Consider the following 24,122-nt stretch of genomic DNA (forward strand, 5'->3'; position numbering starts at 1 on the left):
CTATCAAACAACATATATCTGAACATAGTTTTATTAGTACGTATAGTTTTATAAGGGCTTCCCTGGTGGCTCAGTGGTGAAGAATCCACCTGCCAGTGCAGGAGATGTAGGTTCAATCGCTAGGTCAGGAAGATCCCCTGGAAAAGGAAATGGCAACCCACTCAAGTTTTCTTGCTTGAGAAATTCCATGGACAGGGGAGCCTGGCGGGCTACAGGGATTGCAAAGAGACAGACCATGACTGAGCGACTAACACTTTACTCCCCTATTGCTATGTTGCCACTCCCCGCTTCCCTCTTCCCACTGGTAACCAATAGTTTGTTTTCTCTGTCTGTGAGTCTGCTTTAAAGCTCTTTTTTATACCATGCAGTTGCTTGCTGCAGCCCTTCCAACAGCGTGCCAGAGGGTTTCTAAATTTCCCTATTACATCCTTCTGCCGAATCCTTCCATTCATTGTGGTATTTCATTTTGTTTTGCTTCTTTCTCCACATCACTGCTTAATAGCCAACTGTTTTCCTTTAATCATTATATTGACAAATCAGCATATTGCAAAAGTTATAAAACCCAAGCCTGAGCCTTACCACCTCCAAAAACAAAGATTCCACGTCCCTCCCACGATGTTTGTTTATGCTTCCTTCCCCAGTGGCAACAAGTAGGTAGATATTTCCAGAGGCTCCCTGAAAGGTTCAGTTCAGTTCAGTCGCTCAGTCATGTCCGACTCTTTGCGACCCCATGAATCACAGCATGCCAGGCTTCCCTGTCCATCACCAACTCCTGGAGTTCACACAGACTCACGTCCATCAAGTCAGTGATGCCATCCAGTCATCTCATCCTCTGCCGTCCCCTTCTCCTCCTGCCCCCAGTCCCTCCCAGCATCAGAGTCTTTTCCAGTGAGTCAACTCTTCGCATGAGGTGGCCAAAGTACTGGAGTTTCAGCTTTAGCATCAGTCCTTCCAAAGAAATCCCAGGGCTGATCTCCTTCAGAATGGACTGGTTGGATCTCCTTGCAGTCCAAGGGACTCTCAAGAGTCTTCTCCAACACCACAGTTCAAAAGCATCAAATCGTCGACGCTCAGCTTTCTTCACAGTCCAACTCTCATATCCATACACGACCACTGGAAAAACCATAGTCTTCACTAGACGGACCTTTGTTGGCAAAGTAATGTCTCTGCTTTTCAATGTGCTATCTAGGTTGGAAAGGTTAGGTCAAGGAAATTTCTAGTGAGGGCAGGGACTCTGGAATCACAGCGTTTCCCTCTGAGGACTCGTTCCAGGGAGTTTTTGTCCACATCCTCTTTTAATCTAGGGCTTCCCTGGGGGATTAGAGGGTAAAGCGTCCACCTGCAATGCGGGAGACGCAGCTTCATCCCTGAGTCAGGAAGATCCCCTGGAGAAGAAAATGGCAACCCACTCCAGTACTCTTGCCTGGAAAATCCCATGGACAGAGGAGCCTGGGAGGCTGCAGTCCATGGGGTCGCAAAGAGTCGGACATGACTGAGCAACTTAACTTTCCTTTCCTTTCTTTTAATCTATCCATGACAGATTTTCAGTGGTGTAGGAATTTCTGGGATGATCCTGCAGGAAGACAGGTCATTTGAGCCCAGGCCTCACGTCTGACCCACCTGTGATGTCTGAGCACCAAAGCCTTGGAGATCTGTACACATAAATTACCTTTAATCTTCGAGCTTTGTTGTGAAGATGAATCTCTTCCAGGAAACAAGGCCCATCGTTAGCTGAATACTTGGTGTTCAGTCACCAGTCGGGGCTGTGAACAGCAGCATCAGAAGGGGCTGGCTCGCTGTGTCAGGGCTTCACCAGCACCTGCCGCAGCGGCACCATAGCTGCCTTGTTTTGAATCCCACGCAGGTATGAGGAGGAAACAGTCTATGGCAAGGCCTGTTCTCATTATTAAAAAGCACGATGATAATGAGCCAGCTGGCTGCCATTTATGTATTCCAGTGTTGGACTGCTTTTTCTTTTATACATTCTGGAAACTCATTTTAACATATATAACGCTTTAGGAGCTAAAAAACTATATATATGAAAAGGAGTGTATTTCCAAGATGCATTTCTTAGTTGGTTATTTAGAAACTGAGACATAGTTTCACGTTGGATAGCATTGCAGAGCTTGGTTGAATTCTCAGTCATCCGTCTTCCAGCAGAAATGTACAAAACCCATCATGTGACCATAAAATAAAACCCAAAATATGACTCTCAGCATTTTCCAGAAAAATGAAATCCAGGAATTAAAAACAACTAAAGAGAAATGTGTCTTACTAGTTTGGTTAATGAAACAGTTATTTAAAATGAAAATAAACAGTGTAGTGATTCTTAATTCATAGAAACAATCTCTTAAATTCTTTTTTAAGGGAACTATCAATTAACAATTTTAAAAACCACTTTTGTTTGACTTTAAAGAACTCTTTCTTAGCAATATTTTATTCTGTCATCACCATGACATCAAAGGACAAATTGACAAATAGGCCCAGGGTAAGGAATGCAGACTCCTATAAAAGTGGAGCACTCAAGGTAACCTGGCGTAGGTGATCAGAGTCCTAACGGAGAAGATGATGAAGCTGCAACAAAAAGCATCAAACACAAGGAGTAGGTTTACTCTGGGGATTTCTGTATGTAGGTTAGATTCTAGGTATGAGAGGGAAAAAGTAAACGATTGCTATAAGCAAATGTAGTTTTCAAGTTGTATCCACTTATTTTTTGTCCAAAAATGCATTGGAAATTTCAGTAATGAGATTAGTGGAAATACTTGAATTTTAAATCTCCAGAAAGGTGGCTAACTAGAACAGAGGAAACTGGTAACTCATGATGCCAGGATCCTGTACGTTCCCAATAAGAAGTCCTAAATTTATGCTCTTATAGTCAGGAATCTAACATATGTTAGTGGAAAGCACTTATTTTGTATCAGGATAGTAGTAGCAATGAGTGATAGTAGCAGTGAGTAGTGATATTTTAAAATTGTCATTAGATACGGCTGCAGTTTAGATTATTTTTCTTGAACAGTTATAATTTGATTATGGCCAATGCAACTTTTCCCATTTGTTAATATCTAGTAAAATCATTAATGAATTAAAGAAAAAAAAGTGAAAATGTAAAATTGTGTACCAATCTTTAGAAGGGAAAAAATAAAATGCTATAATAATGGGGCTCTGGGAGACAGACAAAATATATCTTACTTATGCTATAAGTATACATCTTACTTACTCTGGCAAACTTAAAGGAGCAGAAAATAGAATTATGGGGAGGAGGGGAAAAATGGGGAGACGTTGGTCAAGGGGTACAAAGTTTCAGCTACACAAGATGACTAATTCTGGAGATCTGACATAACAATGTGAATATACTTAATATTGTATTATATTCTTGACATTTGCTAGGATCTTAATGGCACCCCACTCCAGTACTTTTGCCTGGAAAATCCCATGGACGGAGGAGCCTGGTGGGCTGCAGTCCATGGGGTCGCTAGAGTTGGACACGACTGAGCGACTTCACTTTCACTTTTCACTTTCATGCACTGGAGAAGGAAATGGCAACCCACTCCAGTGTTCTTGCCTGGAGAATCCCAGGGACGGGGAAGCCTGGCGGGCTGCCGTCTATGGGGTCACACAGAGTCGGACACGACTGAAGCGACTTAGCAGCAGCAGCAGCAGTAAGTGCTTTTACCACCAAAAGAGGAAAGAAAAAAAAAACAACAACAAAGACTATGGTAACAATGTGAGGTGATCAATGTGTTAATTAGCTTAATTGTGGAGAGTATCTTACAGTGTATAGGTATATCAAATCGCCAAGTTGTATACTTTAAATTTATATGACATTTGTTAATTATACTTCTGTTGAAAGCTAGGGGAGAAGAAAGAAAAGTAAACCCAGATCTTCAAATTATACTAAATTGTAAAGTAGGCAAATAAAACTCCACAGTTTATGCTAATTTAAGCAACCAGATAAGTAAATTTATTCTCATAGAATTATATCAAATATCTCAAATATGATAGAAGTTTTATTCTTTTACCTTTTTCCATTATCTCTTATTAAAGTTCTTTCCCCCAAAGAGGTGACTAGATTTGCATATATGTTTTTTTTTCCCGAATTTTTCTTTGCAGTTGATAGAAATCTTAATAAATTAGTACATTAAATTATTCTATTTAAAAATGTTCATCGCTTTCATTAGATTACTGTGAAAGAAGAATAAAACAGTAATTATGAGTCACTTCTTATTGTAGTGGTTTCTAGCTCAGACTGCCAGTAATCATGTGTTGTTGGCTAGGCAAGCTTTAATGTCAATACTTATAAAGTCAGAGCTTATACCTTATTACCTTCTATCATTAAAATTGGAAAATTCTAGGTACATTAAACATATCTTGAGAAAATAATCTAAATACATAATTATAAGTGATATTTCATCGGATTTTGCCAAACCCAATTTTTCTATCTGAAAGTGACAAGTGTAGAATCAACTTTAAATTATAGTGTTAAACAGGGCATGATTCTGCAGATTTTATTTGAAAGAAACTGAAGCTATTGTTTTCCCTAAACCTGCAAAATTATATAAAAAACAAAGTTCCAGTCATTCTCTAAGATGTATTCCTGAGGATTTCATGGCTAGTGGTTTTATAAGTGCTGTAATAACTGTCATAAGCCAAATTTTCTCTCCTCCAGAGGAGAGAAGAAGTATGGGTGTCTCACCAATATAAATGTTTCATTGGCCAGCACTTTCAGAATTGCCTCTTTTTCTGTGTGACCTGGAGCAGGGGAGCAGGTGATGTGGGGGCAGCTGATGGGAGGAAGCAGCAATTTCTGCCTCTATGATGTTAATTTCACGTGGGCACTAGGTCATCTAATCCTCTGGAGGAATACCAAGAAGTGAGATTTCAATCCTTTTAAGCAGGAAGGATGTAATGTAACACCTGTTGCAGGTTTTAAAGCATGGATAGTGTTTACCAGGTGACAGAAATGGAGGAGGACGTTTCCCTGTAAAGGAATGGTATGAAAATATAATCCTGAGGGGTGTGAAATAGCACAGGAAGGGGCTGAAGGTCACAGTAAAGAGTTTGCTATTTCTGGACAGTGAAATGAGGAGGAAGCCGTCCTGGGAGATGAAAGGAGGAAGAAAGACAGGAATTGGAGCATGGAACGCCCTGCCTACTGAGTTAAGAGTTGGAGACTCCCTTTCAGAGGCTCTAGGAAGCCAGTGAAGGACTTTTAGCAAAAGAATAACATGATTAGATACTTGAAAAATATTTTTAAAATGAAGATCAGTACCATGGTCTGCAATGGGACAAGGAGGGAGGCAGGGAGACAGCCAGGATTTTACAGGACTTCAGTCACATGATGAAGGCCAAAACTAAGGCCTGGGCACAGAGTTAGAAGGGAAAAGATATGTGAAAAGTATGGAACGACAGTACACAGAACTGGACAACTGGTGAGGAGTAGAGAACAGGGGAGAGAGATGCTGACTCTTCCAGTGTAGACTTAAAAAATGCTCAACATGGGAGCTGTAAATTCAGTTTCATCTGGGGCAAAATGAGGACTGCAGCCTGGGAGACAGTACCTCAGATAGCTCTGAGAAGCTGCTCTACAGAAGCTGCGGGGGAGGCTGGTATATATAAGGTTTTGGTGAAGGGGGAATACATGCAACCAAGCACATATTTTTCCAGAAGGTTTCTGCTAGTCATGAAGAACAGTCATCACCATGAAGGATTTCAGTGCTTTTCTAGATATAAGGAGATACACGAATTGGGCTCATAAAATCAGCTTCTGAAAATGTCTAACTATCCGAAGACCTGTCCTGCCAGTTTTTCCTCCCAAGCACAGTGTGTCTCATTTCTGCTCTCCACCCTGAACTCCTTTCAAGGGGATGTTGAAAGTCAGCAGCTGCATTGCTGCTGCTGCTGCTAAGTCACATTAGCACATGATTTAATCCTTGTAGAGGTAGATGGCAGGTGCCCATGGCAAGTGCCAATTTGCAGTTAACATTAGCGTGGAAAGACGAAGGGGAGGGAGGCTGCTGTGATGGGGGTGGGGAGGATATGCGTTTGTCATTGAGGGGATTGTGGAGACAGATGTTGCATTAACTATAACATGTTGAGTTTTAGATGTTTTAGATGTACCTGTGTGTGTGTGCGCTCAATCATGTCTGACTGTGACCCCAGGGACTGTAGTCCACCGGGCTCCATTCTGTCCATGGAATTTTCCAGGCAAGAATACTAGAATGGGTTGCCATTTCCTTCTCCAGGGGATCTTCCCAACCCAGGGATTAAACCCGTGTCTCTCGAGTCTCCTGCAGATTCTTTACCACTGTGCTACCTGGGAAGCCGTACCTATATAGGGATGTCCTTTGGTGGTTTCATACTCAGCAAGGACTAAAGTTGTATGTGAGTACAAGTGGGTATAATAACAATAAATAATCAAGTATATATATAATCTCAAAGGGTAATGGAAACACAGTACTAAGAGTTTTCTGGGAACATGCTTCAGGTGTTAGGAGCAGGGAAGAGGTATTCCAGGAACAGGCACAGAACTGTAATAACAGAAGACTCAGCTGCCTACTGTGGAAGGTGAGGAAAGATCACCAAGGAGTGTGTAAAAAGCATTAAGATTCCTTGATTCTCTACCACCAGTCCCCTGTACACCCAAGAGCCTCAGAATAAACCACTGTAGGATCTACGAGAAAGGAATGAAAAATACTCAAAGTTCTGCTTAGTATCTTGCATAAACAGGTCAAAGAGAAAACAATTATCCTGTCAAAGGTTGGGGGCGACAAATGAAAATCACATACTGGACACCCCTTAAGCATCAGTGTCATGAAAAAACATGCAAGAATTGAGGACAAAAGTCCAGTAGCCAAAACAGATGGACCAGAGAGGGAGTGTTGAGGACCTTTGGGTAGCCTTTGAGCAGCCAGGATTAGGGTCCTCACCTATTCAGTTAAATTCCAAAAATAAAACCAAAACAGAAGTGAAATCTACTGGAGAAAGGGTCCCAGGCTGGATCATTTTAAATGCAGAGAAGCAGGTTCAAACCTGGTGGCTGTGGTCATGAAGGTCCTACCTTACTCACAGATGTTTCATATTCATGTACATCTTCAGCCTAGCAAACACCTCCTACTGCGGCCAAGTGGTCAGCTACCCGTCCCCCAAAGGTCCATAATTGCCTCTGCACTCACCACAGCAATGAACCTGGTCAGAGTAGAACATGCCTTAATGTGCTTGATGAGAAGGGAATGAGGGCTATAGAGTGTGTATGCCTGGCAGTTGATTTTGAAGCCTAGGTTTAAGGATAGACATTGAGAACTTGCTGAGAATGTACTGAAAGTTGCAATAGAAAATTCCTATTATCTTTAATGGGAATTTCATGGCTAATTCTCTGTGCAGTGCTGAAAATGTGCCCTTTAAACACGATTGCTTTTTTGCCTTAAGATATATGGAGTGAGCCAGAGTATTCAATTTGGCTCTGCTTCTGCTGCCAGGATCTCTTTCCAGCTGTTGCCCGCTGCTTCTCCATTCTGTTCAGTGGTTTTCTATGGTGCCACTCTCCGCCTGCCATCTCTCTGCTTTCTTTTCAAATATTCATTAACCCCTTGTCTTTCAGCTCTCAGACTGTGAACCATAGGAGTTGGTACAGAAGATTTCATCAGCACTGCCTATTTGACTAGAGTCAAATAATAATGTTGAATGGGCTTCCCAGGTGGTGCTAGTGGTAAAGAAACTGCCTGCCAATGCAGTAGACGTAAGAGATGCAGATTGGATTCCTGGGTGGGAAGGATCCCATAGAGAGGGCACGGTAACCCACTCCATTATTCTTGCCTGGAGTATCCCATGAACAGGGAAGTCTGACAGGCTACAGTCCACGGGATCGCCTGTGAGTCCTACATGACTGAGCACATGCATGCACATATGTCTGTAACTGTATTATTTATTCTTTAAAACAAATAGCTGTTTGCTTGTTTTTCACATTTAAAAATATTTACTTGTTTCATTAAGAAAAGTGCCTCCTCTGTTATAAGGGAAAAAGGACAGAGGTGTTGGGTTTTTGAAATCCCTGCTGACTGGTGGCAATTTTCTTAAGCTTTTCATTTGTCAGAAACACAGTGCTCAGGGTGACCAAGGTGGGAAGGATCAATAGATCTGCAGTGGGCTTTCCGTATTAATTTTGCAGACCCTCTGCATGTGTTGAACCATACTAGTCACTTCAGGATTGAGCCCTATGTAACATACTGCCTTAACCCTCTGATGTATAGTTCTTCCTTGGTGTGAAGTATAATAAAGAGAAGCAGGGAAAATAACACCCTGAAACATTAAACAATTAGTTTCTTCAATCGGGTGCTTCCTTCTGATTGTCGATAGACTTTTCACAGTGGTGCCCTGTGCTCAGTAGTTAAAAGTAATTAGAAGCTATAATAAATGAGATTCCTGCAGGAATGAACATGCCTTACACAGAACAGTACATTTCATATAGAAAAATACAAATCTGTAGTAGAGAAGGAATGTGATCTTCTTTCAGTTTGTTTTTACTACTTGATTGAGTTACAGTCAATATAATTGTTCAGCAATCTGTGAAGCTACTTCCTTCTTAATCATGAACACATTTCAGTACTAGGAGGTCCACATTCATGGTGAAGTGGTTTGGGCTGGCTGCATTAGTCTCTGCCTGAATGATGCACTGAGCATATAAATGCTGAGACCAAGATTGGGGCTGTTGAATTATGCATCTGGGGAGCTGAGAGTCTCTAAATGCAATGATCTTTGTGATGTGATTTTTGTATAATGGACGCAGTCCTAGATTTTAAATCAGAAAACTGGTTTTGAATCCTGTTACTTGCTGTGTGACCATGATTATATCACCTGGTCTCTTAGAGACTTAGTGGTGTAATGGAAATAATAATTTATTTTTGAAAAAGATGACATGAGAATTAAGTGAGCAATATATGTGAAAGCATTTAGTGAAAGACCTGGCAATAGTGTACACTCAATTGTTTCTGTCTTAATCTCTGTTTCTAATAGCGAACCCATCTTCTCACTGCAGAGATAGACATATGAAATGCAATTGACTAGATCATTTTGTTGTTATTGTTCAGTTGCAAAGTCATGTCTGACGCTGCAACCTCATGGGCTACACACACCAGGCTTCTCTGTCCTCCACTATCTACCAGAGTTTACTCAAATTCATGTCCATTGAGTTGGCGATGCTATCTAACCATCTCATCCTCTGCTGACCCATTCCCCTTTTGCCTTCAGTCTTTCCCAGCATTAGGATCTTTTTCAATGAGTCAGCTCTTTCCATAAGGTGGACAAAGTATCAGAGTTTCAGCTTCAGCATCAGTCCTTCCAATGAATATTCAGGGTTGATTTCCTTTAGGGTTGACTGGTTTGATATCTTTGCTGTCCAAGGGACTCTCAAGAGTTTTCTCCAGCACCATAGTTAGAAAGCAGACTAGATCATACCTACTAAAGTAGGGGAAACCTTGTGTCTAAAACAAAATCAGCGGTTGCTAAGGGAGTAGGTATTACATATTCTCACCACAAAAAAAAAAAAAAAAACAAGTAATTAATGTGATATGATACGATGGAGGTATTAGTTAATTCCGCAGTGGTAATCATTTTAAATCATGTAAGTGTATCAAATCAACATATACACCTTTAACCAGCACAATGTTATATGTCAGTTCTCAATAAAGCTGAAAGAATCACAGTGATGAGTCACAATAGCATGACCAGAGGTGTATGAAAATATGAGCTCACACCTCTGATCTTTTAAAAGTGGAATACTCAACACAGTGGATCCTATTACAGCTTATTTTTAGAATCCTCCATTGATAGCTTATAGAAAGTCCTTCAAGAACAGCAGAACGGGATCCCCTTGAATTCAGGGATGGGAAGTCTTCTTCCCTTGAGTCAAAACCAAGAGTATATGTTAAAACAGAGACAAGCATTTAGGACTTGGAAAGAATCAGGCACTAGCATTTGTTTGCAAGTCATTCATGGAGGGAGAGAGTAGCGTTTACGGAGCGTTGCTGTGGGGCATGCTCTGTGCTGCCCCAAACCAGGGATGTAAGACGTCCTTGCTCTCCTGGCACTTAACAGTCTGAGGTCTTGACGAGGGGCCCACGTCGGGAAGCCAGTCAGCTGTATTGTGTGGCACCAGTTCTCATATGGACAATAGGAGAAAGAGAGCCAAAAGATTGGTTTTGTTTTTTTTTTTTCAGTGAAGTGACTCAAAGAAATAGACACATGCTTTTGAAACTACAGGAGAGATGAGGCATACATCCCGTGTCATTTTGACAATGTAAAAGAACTGATTCTGCTAGGGTCCCAGCCATGTCTTCTGAACCTGGAAAATATTGGTAAATTGTAAATGGACCATTTTGATGAGAGAATAGTTATAATTAATAGAATTGATGTAAGGCTAAAGAATCAATGTAGTATAATGTGTGATTTCCTCGCATTACCAAAACCCATCCAGAGTTGCTCATCAGAAGCCATGGTAGGAGCAGTGGTTCAATCCAGAAAAAGGGAAATGCAAGTCATTTCTGAAGAAAGAAAAGCTATATCAGGTTTAGAAATTCTAAGGGAATCTGAGATTTTTTTTTACTAAAATTTATTGCCTCTACAATTCAGTTATTACTGTACCAAGTTCATTTAATAAGTGAACATTTCTTGAACAAATAGATGGCCAATGTAGAGTATAAAGAAATTAATTGCATCTTTTAGGAGTGACCTATAATATTGTTGGAACACATTAGGAATTCATGTAATTTTTTTCAATAATTGTTTATTGACTCCTTACTTAATCCCAGGAAGTATACTAGTTCCAGGAAAGTTGCAATCAATACAGGCACTAGTCTGGCCTATTTGTGGTGGAAGTGACAGTAATATTAATGAAAGTTGCTAACATTTGATGCGAATATACTACATGCTATATATATACTTTCCTAAGTATGAGACACGAATTATTTTATGTAATTCTCAAAACAACACTCTGAGGTGCATGCTATCCTTAAAGTCAATTTACAGGTGAGAAAACAGAGTTTTAGAAATTTATGTAATGTGCCCAAAGTCACAGAATTATCAGCAAATTCAAGCTCCAACCCTGGGGGTTTGCCTCTTATGCCCATAGTCTTCATCCCTACACCTTTCAGACAAGTATAATAGAGCATGACCAGAGGTATGATATGGGACCCAAACCAGGGCATCAGTGAGGAGCAGCATATGGGAACCATGGAAGGAGGTGACTTCAGGGTACTGTGAACGGTAGAGTTGAAGTGTGGAGTAGAAGTAAGGAAAACCAGAGACCATATTGTGACGACTCTGTGTTTCAGGTTACCAAATGGAAAGCCATTGAAATGTCTGCCTTTTCACCTGCATTTTTAAAAGATCAGCTCCGAAGAATAATGGGAAGAGACAAGATAAAAGGAGTCAGAGTGAGGTTACATCAGTCTAGGCAAGAGATGATACTAGCAGTGCCGCTCAAGTGGAGAGAGTTGAGAGAGAGTAAGAAATATGAAGCGGACTTCCCTGGTGGCCCAGTGGGTAAGAATCTGCCTGCCAATTCAGAGGACATGGGTTCGATCCCTGGTCCGGGAAGATCCCACATGCCACAGGGCAGCTAAGCCTGTGAGCCACAGCTGCTGAAGCTAGTGCACCTGGAGTCCATGCTCTGCAACAAGAGAAGCCACCACAGTGAGAAGCCCACTTGCCACAACTAGAGAAAGCCCATGCGCAGCAATGAAGACCCAGTGCAGCCAGAAATAAAAAATTAAATTTAAAATAGATCAATATTTCAATAAATGCAATAAAACAAACATTTTTAAAAAGAAATATGAAATTGGTAAGCATGAAAGATACTAGAGTAGATACCTTAGTACAGGGGTCTGGAACACATACATTTATCTCTTATAATTGATGAGTTTGTTTTGAATGGCTTAGGAGCTTATGACATAATCTGGAGGTGAAACAATGGGTCATCTTGAATAACCAGAGAAAGATTATAGGAAAATGATAATTTTAATCTTGACCATACCCACTCTGGGAAGGCTTTACAAAAATGGGAAGGTTGAAGACACTACAAATATTGCACATACGCCTTTAAGGAATTAAATAATTTCTACATCTTATTTCTTCCAGCAATTTTCTTATTTCTTTAAATGCTGGCACTTTCATTAATATTTAAAAATTAGTAAACATGAGAATCTTGGATTGCACCATACTTAATATACCCATTACTATACTGTGTCTTTTAAACAGTGTGTCTAAGCACTAACTCATGGGACACCTTAAATTATAGTAACTTTGTAGCACATTTCAAGAATTTTAAGATTGAAATTAAATAAGAGAATGTTAATGGAGAATCTCTAACTCATCTATATCCTCCAGCTGCTTTTTTATTTATTATTATTATTATTACTGTTATTGGCTCTGTTGAGTCTTGGTTGTGGCTTGCAGGATCTTTCCATGTGGCTCGCAGGCTTCTCTCTAGTTTTGGCTTGTAGGCTCAGTAGTTTTCAAGCAGCCTTAGTGGCCGCAAGGCACGTGGGATCTTAGTTCCTCGACCAGGGATTGAACCCACATGCCCTGCATTGGAAGGCAGATTCTTAACCACTGGAGCACCAGGGAAGTCCCTGTTTTTAGTTTTTAATGGTTGAATAAGATGGGATCACGAGAAAAGCACAAGCACGAAGTATAAAAACATTTGCAAAGTTAGCAGAATCGTTTACATTTTCTTCACCAGGGAGAAATGTGCCTTTAGTCAAAGATTGTTGAAACTAGTTTGCCTTAGGCTTCCTAAGTTCAGATGGTGCTGCAAAGTGCGTAAAACCAGGGGGTCACAGATCTTCCACCTGTCATGAAAGACTTCTGGGTATGAAAGAGTGGTGGGCAAGTAGTAGTTGTAGCTACTGTTTCAGCTTATTTCACCTTCTCTTGGGATTGACATAGTCATTATTATCCTCTCCAAAACTTGAATGCTGCCCAGGTAACTTCAACTTAGTAAAGGATCCTGGAGAGTCACAGCTGATTAGATTCCTAATAACTTATTAGTGACAGTCACTTGAACAAGGATAATGGACCTGGCTTTTAATTAAAGGAGGGGAAAAGAAGCCTTTCATAGAATAAGGGAAATGATTTTAAGTTTTAAGATCTAAATCAGTGTGATTCTAAATATAAATGGCTAAAACTATATAAAGACATATAATTCACATGAAGAATATTATCAAATGATAGATTCTTTAGGCTGTTCTTATACATAGACTCTGAGCCATGTATTTGACCTAAGGGAATTTTTTCCCTCTTATTCTCACGACCAAGGGCAGCATCACAGAAAAGATGGTGAAAATGAGGCAATACACATGGAAGTCCAGAGCTAAAAAACAAAATCAAGACTGTTATCATTGGGTGCAATTCTACACTGGGGCTAACCTCGCTGATTTCAGAATGGTTAAAAATTTATTTCATTTTGTATTTATCTAGCTTCCCAGGGCTTCTCAGTTGGTGCTAGTGATAAAGAATCCGTTGACCAATGGAGGAGGCTCAGATTCCACCCCTGGGTCAGGAAGATCCTCTGGAGGAGGAAATAGCAACCCATTCCAGTATTCTTGCCTAGAAAATTCCTTTACAGAGGGGCCTTGAGGGCTACAGTCCATGGGGCTGCAAAGAGTCAGACATAAATAAGCAAACACACACACACACACACACATATAGCACAAAATCAAATTAACCTTTATATTAGTGCAAATTATTCCAAGTGAAATTTTGAAATAAATATTAAGTTTTGAAATATTTAACTAATTTATATAAAAAATTTGTTAGAGGACATGTCTAATGTTTCCTTTTCCAGTGTCAGTCAAAATCATTGTTTGGCGTATGGTTCCTCAAACTCAGAAACCCCAACACATGCCTTTTAATTGTGGCTGTGTGTCTTCCGTTTATCATATTTTTCTAGGAAATTATTCTGTAAACTATACTGCACTAGCACACACAAAAAAAGTGAACATACTTATCCAGGTACTTCAATTATGTTACTATTGCACAAAAGAGTTAAATATCACTGCTCAAGCAAGAAACATGTATCCCTGAATGCAGTGACTTCAGTGGGGTTTGTTTGGGGACATAGTTTTCAGTCATAATTGAGTATGTAATATTTCTAAGGGATCCAATTGAAGTGTTCAGATGGTCAGTTGTGTCCGACTCTTTGTGACCCCATGGACTGTAGCCTGTCAGGCTCCTCTGTCCATGGCATTCTCATAGCAAGAATCCTGGAGTGGGGTGCCATTTCCTCCTCCAGGGGATCTTCCCAACCTAGGGATCAAACCTGAGTCTCTTACATCTCCTGCATTGGCAGGCGGATTCTTTACCACTAGCACCAATATTTATACTCAGCTTCAATGTTTAAAATATGGAGAAATAAAAGCAAAATATACCTTGCTAAAGAGTGCATTTTTCTCTTTTTAATTACATTTTAAGTTTTTTTTTTTTCAACTTCAACATCTACATAATGTGAATTTAAGGCAAATGTTTGTGGCTACAAATTCAGAGATCTTGATTGCACTAGTTTTTCATAGTTTTTATGTAACGTGTCAGTTTATTACTCTCTGAAGGATCCTCCTCCACTAGTAATGACAGTTTGGGACCACCCCAAGAGAGAACAATATAATGATTAGCTGCCAAGCAAAGCATTAGAGGTCCTGACTGTGAACATTCTGAAAGCCAGCAAATAAATCCACAGCTCAAAGCCATAAACGTCACGTTGTTTTGGTTTGCTGTGTCAGTTTCACCGTGAGTTACTGCATCACCCTTGTGATCCAAAAAGGGGTGACGCATCTCCCCAAGTGTTCAATCTGATGCACTTCAACCCTTCAGAGATGGGCTTCCTTGTTCAGTATAAACTGAGTCAACATTAAATGTGGCTTTAGAGCTCTGGAGGTTTAAAATGTAATTTGAGTAAAACTGATTTTTCATCTGTGATTTTGCTAAATGACCAAATACATAGAAGGTCCTTGGATTTGGAGAATCTTTTATCTAATTTATTTCAAATGTCGTGAGTCACCTTAAAAGATTAACATATTAAAAAACAAAGATTAACACGTAACTTGCTTCAGATAAGAACTGAAGTCTCAAAAGTGAACCAAATAGAGTGTAAATAGATATGAGTTAATAAATGGTTGAAATGTAATATGGTGCATTTAAGCCACTTTAGGGAGCTGAGCTTTGTCTCTCCAGTTGAGGGGGAGGTTTGGATGTCGGTCATTGTGGAGCCCTAGCATCAAGAAATAAGACTGCCAAATGGGAGACCATTTCACATGCTTTTTCTGACCCTGAATTCTATAGTTTAGCATACAAAATTGGTATCTCGTGTTCTAGGATCAGTTGGGAAAAGCACTTGAATAAAAATAACAGATTCATATGAAACATGTGCCAAATTATAGTCAGGTAAACTCTACTTCTGGAGAAGGCGATGGCACCCCACACTGGTACTCTTGCCTGGAAAATCCCATGGACGGAGGAGCCTGGTCGGCTGCAGTCCATGGGGTCACGAAGAGTTGGACATGACTGAGCGACCTCACTTTCAGTTTTCACTTTCATGCATTGGAGAAGGCAATGGCAACCCACTCCAGTGTTCTTGCCTAGAGAATGCCAGGGACGGGGGATCCTGGTGGGCTGCCGTCTATGGGGTCGCACGGAGTTGGACACGACTGAAGTGACTCACGTCCATCGAGTCGGTAATGCCATCCAGCCATCTCATCCTCTGTCATCCCCTTTTCCTCCTGCCCCTAATCCCTCACAGCATCAGAGTCTTTTCCAGTGAGTCAACTCTTCGCACTAGGTGGCCAAAGTACTGGAGTTTCAGCTTTAGCATCATTCCTTCCAAAGAACACCCAGGGCTGATCTCCTTCAGAATGGACTGGTTGGATCTCCTTGCAGTCCAAGGGACTCTCAAGAGTCTTCTCCAACACCACAGTTCAAAAGCATCACTTTTTCGGCGCTCAGCTTTCTTCACAGTCCAACTCTCACATCCATACATGACCACTGGAAAAACCATAGCCTTGAGTGTCTTAAATAACATTAATAAAGTTTTAGAGTTTTTAATAGTAAAAGATTAAATTCAACCTTTTTTATCTTGATAGTAAATCTGCTTCTGCCAGAACTTAATGGTACTTACAGGTAGAAAGTAGATGCTCAAAAATATTTGTTGAATGAATGGATGAATAGAAAGGAACCTCTTTGTGACTCTTCCATAGCATTGCTAAATCAAAGTGCCTTTCAAATTAAATTGAACCCATTGGCCATACCTTACATTTATCATATTAAAACTATGCTAAATCTCTGAGTGATATGGATCTATTTTTAATATGAAATATGTCAAGAAGATTTATTCATTATATGCACAGGTGTGTTGACCCTCTCCTTTTTCTTTCTCTGGGGAATGCACAACTTCTGCATAATTTCACAGCCCTGTCAAGTGCACATTCTCAGGAGTATGCCCTAAGCTGAGCTATTACTTGGATGTCTTATTACAGAAATTATGGAACAGCTTTCCTCAGTGCATATGTTATATTTGCCTTTTTAGGAAGGACAGATTCTACACTGTGGTCTTTATTTTTTTATTTTTGTGATTCTCAGGGAAAGAATTGTTTACATTTAAAAAATGATATTGCAGCTAGAAGAAGCTGAACAGTTCAGAACCCATGTTTTCCAGGATGGAGTAAAAATTTAGATTTATCTACATTTTGGGCTTCCCAGGTGGCACTATGGTAAAGAATCCATTGATCCTTGGGTCAGGAAGATCCCCAGGAGGAGGGCATGGCAACCCCTCCGGCATTCTTGCCTGGAGAGTCCCATGGACAGAGGAGCCTGGAGAGCTACAGTCCATAGGGTCACAAAGAGTCAAACATGACTGAAGCAACTTAGCACGTTTTTATATTTTAATTTAACTCCCTAAGTTGTGAACAGAGATAATTCAAGAAAGGAAATTGGAGGTTCAGACAAGGAATCTCATATGGAATGAGATTTGCTCAGGATTCCCCACCTCTGGTCTACTTCCTTCTTTCTCTTGCCCAGTGAGCAGGACAGACTCACTGGTAATCAGAGAAGTGTCTATAAAATCCAGTGTTCTCTTGTAAAGCCAAACTCTGAGTATACATTTATGCATCATCGAAAAACTAAGTGCCACTCTAGATTGGAAATATTTCAGAGAATGCCAGAATCAAACTGCTTCTTGCAAATGCTGAATTTTTCCATTCAGATTGAGATAGTGAGAGAAGGTAAAAAGCTATGAGGTGAATAATGGTGTGTTGACCACAGAGCTGTGGGCTTAGTGCTGGGTGCTCTTACACATGCTTAATTATGAGAATGGAACTGTGATGCTGTGATGGAAAAACTAGACTTCCATTAGATAAATAAACTGTGAATCAAATAGGCAAAATTTCCCACACTGACCTGGCTGTCTCTTTTAAAATTTTTCGCTTTAAAATTTTCATATTAATCTTGGAAACTCATTGGAAGGTACTCAGTGGTTAGTGTGAAAAGACATCCTGTTTTGACATGCTGATGACAGAAAACATATGTATTACTTTTAAGGTAGATTTTTCTGTTAGATGATGTGTATGATTGGTTCTTGGAGAAGGGAATGGCAACCCATTCCAGTACTCTTGCCTGGAGAATCCGTTGGACAGAGAAGCCTGGCCGGCTACAGTCCATAGGATCGTACAGAGTCAGATATGCTTGAAACGACTTAGCACACAGGCATGCACTCACATGATTGGTTCTAAAGATGTGACTCTTTGAAGTACCCTGCCCAAGAGCATGTTACTGCCCTTGTTGATTGATCGGGAAATTACAGTAAAGCCTTTTAAAGTCTCTGGCAGATAATTTGCTGCTGTGCCGCTCTTTACAACAGTTTGATGTAGAGAGAAATAAATCAGTTTAAAAAGATTAAGAAAGTGGATAATGCAAGCTGCATGTTGAAAGTCCTCCACAATAACTGAGTGTTTGTTATAAGTTGAGGAGGGCAAGTCAGCCTTTATTGGGAAGCAAAGACATATTTCAGTGTGATGAGAAAAAGATAAAGATTTTTTTTTCTTAGCTTCATTCAGCTGGTGTAATGAACATTATTGATTAAAATGTTAGGATCAATAAGGACTTAAAATTGGAGTACAGGAGACCTTAAGAAAGAGAAAAAGGTTATGTTGTATGTTGAGTAAGCTGACAATTAAATGCTTTGTAAAAATTGATTCTTTTTTAAACATGAACTCTCAATTATAGCTCTTGGCTTTCATTGGCATGTGCATGGAGGTACATGTAAAGGACAATTATATATTATTATCAAACTCGTACACTGAATATTCATAAGTATCATATACTGGACTGTGTATCCAGTGCCTTCTCCCCTTCTCCAGGGCATCTTCCCAAGGATTGAACATGGGTCTCCTGCATTGCGGGCAGATTCTTTACTATCTGCACCATCAAGGAAGCTCGTACTATAATATAGAGGCTAATTATAAAACTTCAGCCCATCTGAATACATGTTCTTAATGCTAAAGAGTTCTCTGTAGTATTAATAAGAAAACTGCTTTTCACGTGATTTAACAGCCAATGGAACTGATCATATTTCTCCCTAGAGTACAATTATGTCTAATAATATGGCTGTGTTTTGTCAGATTCTTTCTAAAATTGCAGCAGTAATGTTTCAAGTCCCTTTCTCCTTTTTTCGTAATTCATCAATATCTGAACCTACCAGGTGTACTGGGCTCCTGTGGTATAGCCTCACAAACATGGAAAAATGACCTAGATATTTGTCACATATAAGCAATTGCATTGTAGAACTTTAATTTGTGGGAAATTCTAAACGGATCTAGAAAAATGCACATGTAAAGTACCAAACCCAGGGAGGTAAATGTGAAAGTGTAGAGAAAAACAATAAATATCAATCAATGTAAAAATGAAACAAAAGCCACTAATATAGATGTTAGGACAAACATCTAAAAGTAGCATTTTTATGAAATGTGTGCAGAAGATACCCCTAAAAAACAACTCAGAGACTTGAAAATATGAACAAGCATAAAGGGTTCATAGCTCCTTAAGAGTTGCTATAGAGAAAAATGTGGAAGAAGTGAAAGAAAGGCCTTTAAGGAAAGGAAGAGGACCAGGGCTCACTAATCACTGAATTCAGGACTAAATTGTGAATTTTCTCAGTCTGTTCTGGGCACCACATTGCTGAATAACTCATTAGGAGTTCCTTTTCAAAAGTTTACAGTCCTGTTAGATTGTGTTCAAGAAACACACCTTAAAAAAAATTCTGACCTCAATGAATATTAATTTCACTTTTTTCTAAAATATTGTATATAAATCAGCATAAGTCTATTAACCATGAAAATGTGGACATGAGTGATGAGTATTACTGAGTCGTTTCCTTTAAAGTACATGAAACATCAGTGAAGATTAAAATCTGATAAGAAAGCTTATTAATTCTACTTACTTAAATTTTCCATGTATAAGCTCCCTCCTAAAAAGTGTTCATTATGGGTTTGTTTTAAATGTAAATAATTTAGGACCCCAGCAGTGAACCTCTTAAAGCTATTTTTAAACAGGTATTCTACATAGAAAAACAAATGGTTCATTGTCTAGTTGCTTCGAATTTGATTTTGAAATTCATGTAAGAGAGGAGGAAAAATAATTTGCCCTCTACTCTTCTGACTTCTTAGCTGAGACTCCTGTAATAAAGACAGATTAACAAGAGAAAAACAAACAGAAGTTTATTAACATGCGTACCTCATGAGTACATGGGAGATAGATACCCAGGGAAAAATGAGTACTTCTCCCAGGAGGCATATTGCTCCACCTTTCATTGGCAACCCCAGCTGTCTTGAAGACCATTGTTACTGGTGAGCATTGTTACAAAAGCCCCTGCTTTTGTCCACAGGTGCACCCTGAGTGTGACCCTGGAGCAGGCCATCATTCTGGCCAGAAGCCACGGGCTGCCTCCCCGCTACATCATGCAGGCTACAGATGTGATGCGGAAGCAGGTGAGCCTCACACGTTTCAGGAAGTCATTTCTCAGGACCTGAACCTGAAGCTTCCTTGGCTCGTTTATCATAATCTGGCAGGTGCCTGGAAGTGACAGGCCCTTTTCCAGGCTCGGGAAGTGTGAGCAAGAAATACTGATTGCCAGGGAAGAAGCCCAGACATCTCTCTGAGGGTTCTCCAGGAAACTCAGACAACCTGAGAAAACGGATGTGTGAGAGGTAACAGGTTGGAGGCAAGGGAGGTGGCCCGGCGAGTGGAGAGGAGTGGATTTGAGGCTGTGTAAAGTGCCAGATAAAAGGACTGAGGCATTTTCTGGGAATGACAGGTCATTTAGTGAGGCTGTGTAATAGACTGAGGAAGGGGGAGGGGTGAGGAGGAACCAGAGTTGAGGGCTCTGCTTGCTTCTGGAGATACCGAAGGGTCTTCCATGCCATGCTAAGAAGTGTGTGCCTTATTCTGAAGATAAAGAACATACCTCAGGTTTTCCTTCAGAGGATGAAGAGCAGCCTTTGGACTATATTTAGATCACTGATATACCTACAAGTGAAAAAGAATACACTCTTACAAAATGAATGAGCTTTCTTCCTTTTTTGTTTTCGGCTCAGCCAAGTGGCTTGCTCTGTCTTTGTTCCCCGAACAGGGAACGATCCCAGGTCCCTGTTGTTAAAGTGCCAAGTGCTAACCACTGGACCACCAGGGAATTACTTGAACTTTCTATACAATGGCTCAATAGTATTTTAAGTATGCTAGTTTAGTTTTGAATCCTTAAGATTCTTTAAAAAGCTAACAAAAATGCACTAATCTCCAGTGTACCAATTATGAGGAAAACGTGCTTAATCTAGTAGAAAAAAGTCACAAATCTGTAGGAGATAAAAGAAATCAAAAGACATCAATTTTATATTTTATTCTGTCACCTTTTCTTAGGGCTACTTCAGAAAATTGATTTAACAAATCTCTCTACTTGCTGATTTGGTTTGAATTATCCATTAGTAGTGAATGACTTAATTTTTAAGCTATGCTTTTGTAATTATGCCTGCTTTATTTACTGAAGACTTAGTGTATACCTCTCAGATAAACATATAAATCCCTATGGGTTTACTCCCAAGATCACACTACAGAATGTCAACTGAACCAGGAGAAAAATCCGTGGAGACAGTCCTAAGTGAGGCTGGTGCCTGTCTGAGATCTTTAGAGATGAGGGACAGCCAGTACACACTATATATCAATACATTGGTGCTTCGGGTTGGGAACCCCAGTGCTGAAGATTGAAAACTAAGAACTCACAAGGTCCAAGAGGGGTTTGCTAAGTAAAGGTCAGATCTGTGAGAAGCACATGACACAGTGTGGGTCAGCTGGAAAAGGGCAAATACAGAAGGAACAGCCTGCAGGTTTTGGAAGGATTTTTCAGGTAGATATTCAAATTTGGTTTTAAAAAGTAGATCCAAAGTAAACTTGTGATTATTCATGTCGGGGCTGAGATTTGGGCACTAAACATACAGAAAGAGATTAACTTTTCTGTTTCACTGTGTTGCTGTTACAGTGACTTTGCAATAATTCTTGGAGGAGCCCTCTCAAAATTATGGTTTATGACAAAACTGGGAGACTGATGATTGACCTTTTTTAGAATAGTCCTATGAGGAGGTCATTACGAGTTAGCTACATGTACATTCTTACTATATTGATTTGGATAATCAAAACCATTAGCCGCTTACAACTGGAAACTAAGATAGATAAAATACAGACGGGAAAAGTAAAAGCAGTATTACCTGGGTCTTGATGAGTTGTTTAACTGGCTTAAACCTCTTTTAAGTATATTTATGTGGCAGAGGATAAGACGGTTAGATAGCATTACTGGCTCAATGGACATGAATTTGAGCAAACTCCAGGAGATGGCAAAGGACAGGAAAGACTGGCATGCTGCAGTCCAGGGGGTCACAAAGAGTAGGACACAACTTAGCAACTAAACACACACACACACACACGTATGTTATTAATATATATTACTGTATATTTATAAAATATAAAAGACTGAAAAATTGTGAACTTTGTAAGTTTATTTCTCAACTGTGCTATTTTTCAATATTTATCACTCCTTCCTCCTATCATTTATTAATAAATCCATTGAAGATGGGTAGATACCTTCTTTTGTTAACTTGTTTCTCTGCTACATATGGTTCTGAGACAAAAACCTGACTTGTGCCTTCTTTGTGAAAGATCATGGAACCTGGGACTCACTCTTTATAGAAATTGGGGTACCCAGGTCCCAGAGGAGACTTTTGAGATACTCCTTCTGTGGCCCACCCTCTTTCTAGTGTCTGCAGTTCCAGGCAGTGAGGTTAATGTCTGGGATCCAATCCACAAATGAACTCTTACCGACATAGAATCTGATTAGTTAGAACACAAATGTGAATCAGCCGTCTAACTTTTCTGATTCTCTTGTCTTTCAATCATTTAGATTCAGCTTTCCAAGAGACTGAATGGTTAGAAAGTTTGTCTGATTAATGAATAATATTTCCTAAGATCTTTAGTTTCCTTTTGAGGAAGAGGAAACTTTTCAGCATGAATTTTTATCCGTATTTCTAACTGCAGTGTAGACATCGCCCCTCAGTTTGGTTCCAGAAGCCCCCACAGATGACAAATCCACTGATGGGCAAATCCCTAACATAAAATGCCAGAGGAGTACAATGAATACAGAAGGCCTTCTGTTTTCACGGGTTTCCACACCCATGGGTTCTGCATCCATGGATTTAACCAACTGTGGATCAGTACTTAGTGGATTAAACTTACAGGTGCAAAGGATATAGAGAGCAAACTGTACAGTTTTCACATACCAATTTTATGGATATATGCTTGCTTAATAGAGTTGTTTTCATTAACTGGTTGAGTTAGAAGAAAAATAAAAGATAGAAGTTCAGTTCAATTGCTCAGTTGCGTCCGACTCTTTGCGACCCCATGAACCACAGCATGCCAAGCCTCCTTGTCCATCACCAACTCCCAGAGTTTACACAAACTCATGCCCATTGAGTCAGTGATGCCATCTAACCAATTCATCCTCTGCCATCCCCTTCTCCTCCTGCCCTCAATGTTTCCCAACATCAGGGTCTTTTCAAATGAGTCATCTCTTTGCATCAGGTGGCCAAAATATTGGAGTTTCACCTTCAACATCAGTCCTTCCAATGAACACCCAGGACTGATCTCCTTTAGGATGGACTGGTTGGATCTCCTTGCAATCCAAGGGACTCTCAAGAGTCTTCTGCAACACCACAGTTCAAAAGCATCAATTCTTCTGCACTCAGCTCTCTTTATAGTCCAACTCTCACATCCGTACATAACCACTGGCAAAACAATAGCCTTGACTAGACAGACCTTTGTTGACAAAGTAATGTCTCTGCTTTTTAATATGCTGTCTGGGTTGGTCATAACTTTCCTTCCAGGGAGTAGCCGTCTTTTAATTTCATGGCTGCAATCACCTTCTGCAGTGATTTTGGAGCCCCAAAAAATAAAGTCTGACACTGTTTCCACTGTTTCCTCATCTATTTGCCATGAAGTGATGGGCCCAGAGGCCATGATCTTCGTTTTCTGAATGTTGAGCTTTAAGCCAACTTTTTCACTCTCCTCTTTCACTTTCATCAAGAGGCTTTTTAGTTCTTCTTCACTTTCTGCCATAAGGGTGGTGTCATCTGCATAACTGAGGTTATTGATATTTCTCCGGCAGTCTTGATTCTGGCTTGTGCTTCCTCCAGCCCAGCATTTTTCATAATGTACTCTGCCTATAAGTTAAATAAGCAGAGTGACAATACAGCCTTGATGTACTCCTTTTCCTACTTGGAACCAATCTGTTGTTCCATGTCCAGTTCTGACTGTTGCTTCCTGACCTGCATACAGGTTTCTCAAGAGGCAGGTCAGGTGGTCTGGTATTCCCATCTCTTTCAGAATTTTCCACAGTTTATTGTGATCCACACAGTCAAAGGCTTTGGCATAGTCAATAAAGCAGAAATAGATGTTTTTCTGGAACTCTTTTGCTTTTTCTATGATCCAGTGGATGTTGGCAATTTGATCTCTGGTTCCTCTGCCTTTTCTAAAACCAGCTTGAACATCTG

General features: G+C 40.0%; 1 protein-coding gene across 1 annotated transcript in view; it reads left to right on the forward strand.

The window, feature by feature from the left end:
* Window positions 1-24,122, forward strand: part of PREX2 (phosphatidylinositol-3,4,5-trisphosphate dependent Rac exchange factor 2) — a 293,528-nt gene that overhangs the window by 259,011 nt on the left and 10,395 nt on the right. The window contains 1 exon segment of the mRNA NM_001192526.2: window positions 19,919-20,021. Coding sequence (NP_001179455.1) covers window positions 19,919-20,021 — 103 coding nt within the window.

This window comes from Bos taurus, chromosome 14, assembly GCF_002263795.3.
Source record: "Bos taurus isolate L1 Dominette 01449 registration number 42190680 breed Hereford chromosome 14, ARS-UCD2.0, whole genome shotgun sequence".
Lineage (NCBI taxonomy): Eukaryota > Metazoa > Chordata > Mammalia > Artiodactyla > Bovidae > Bos > Bos taurus.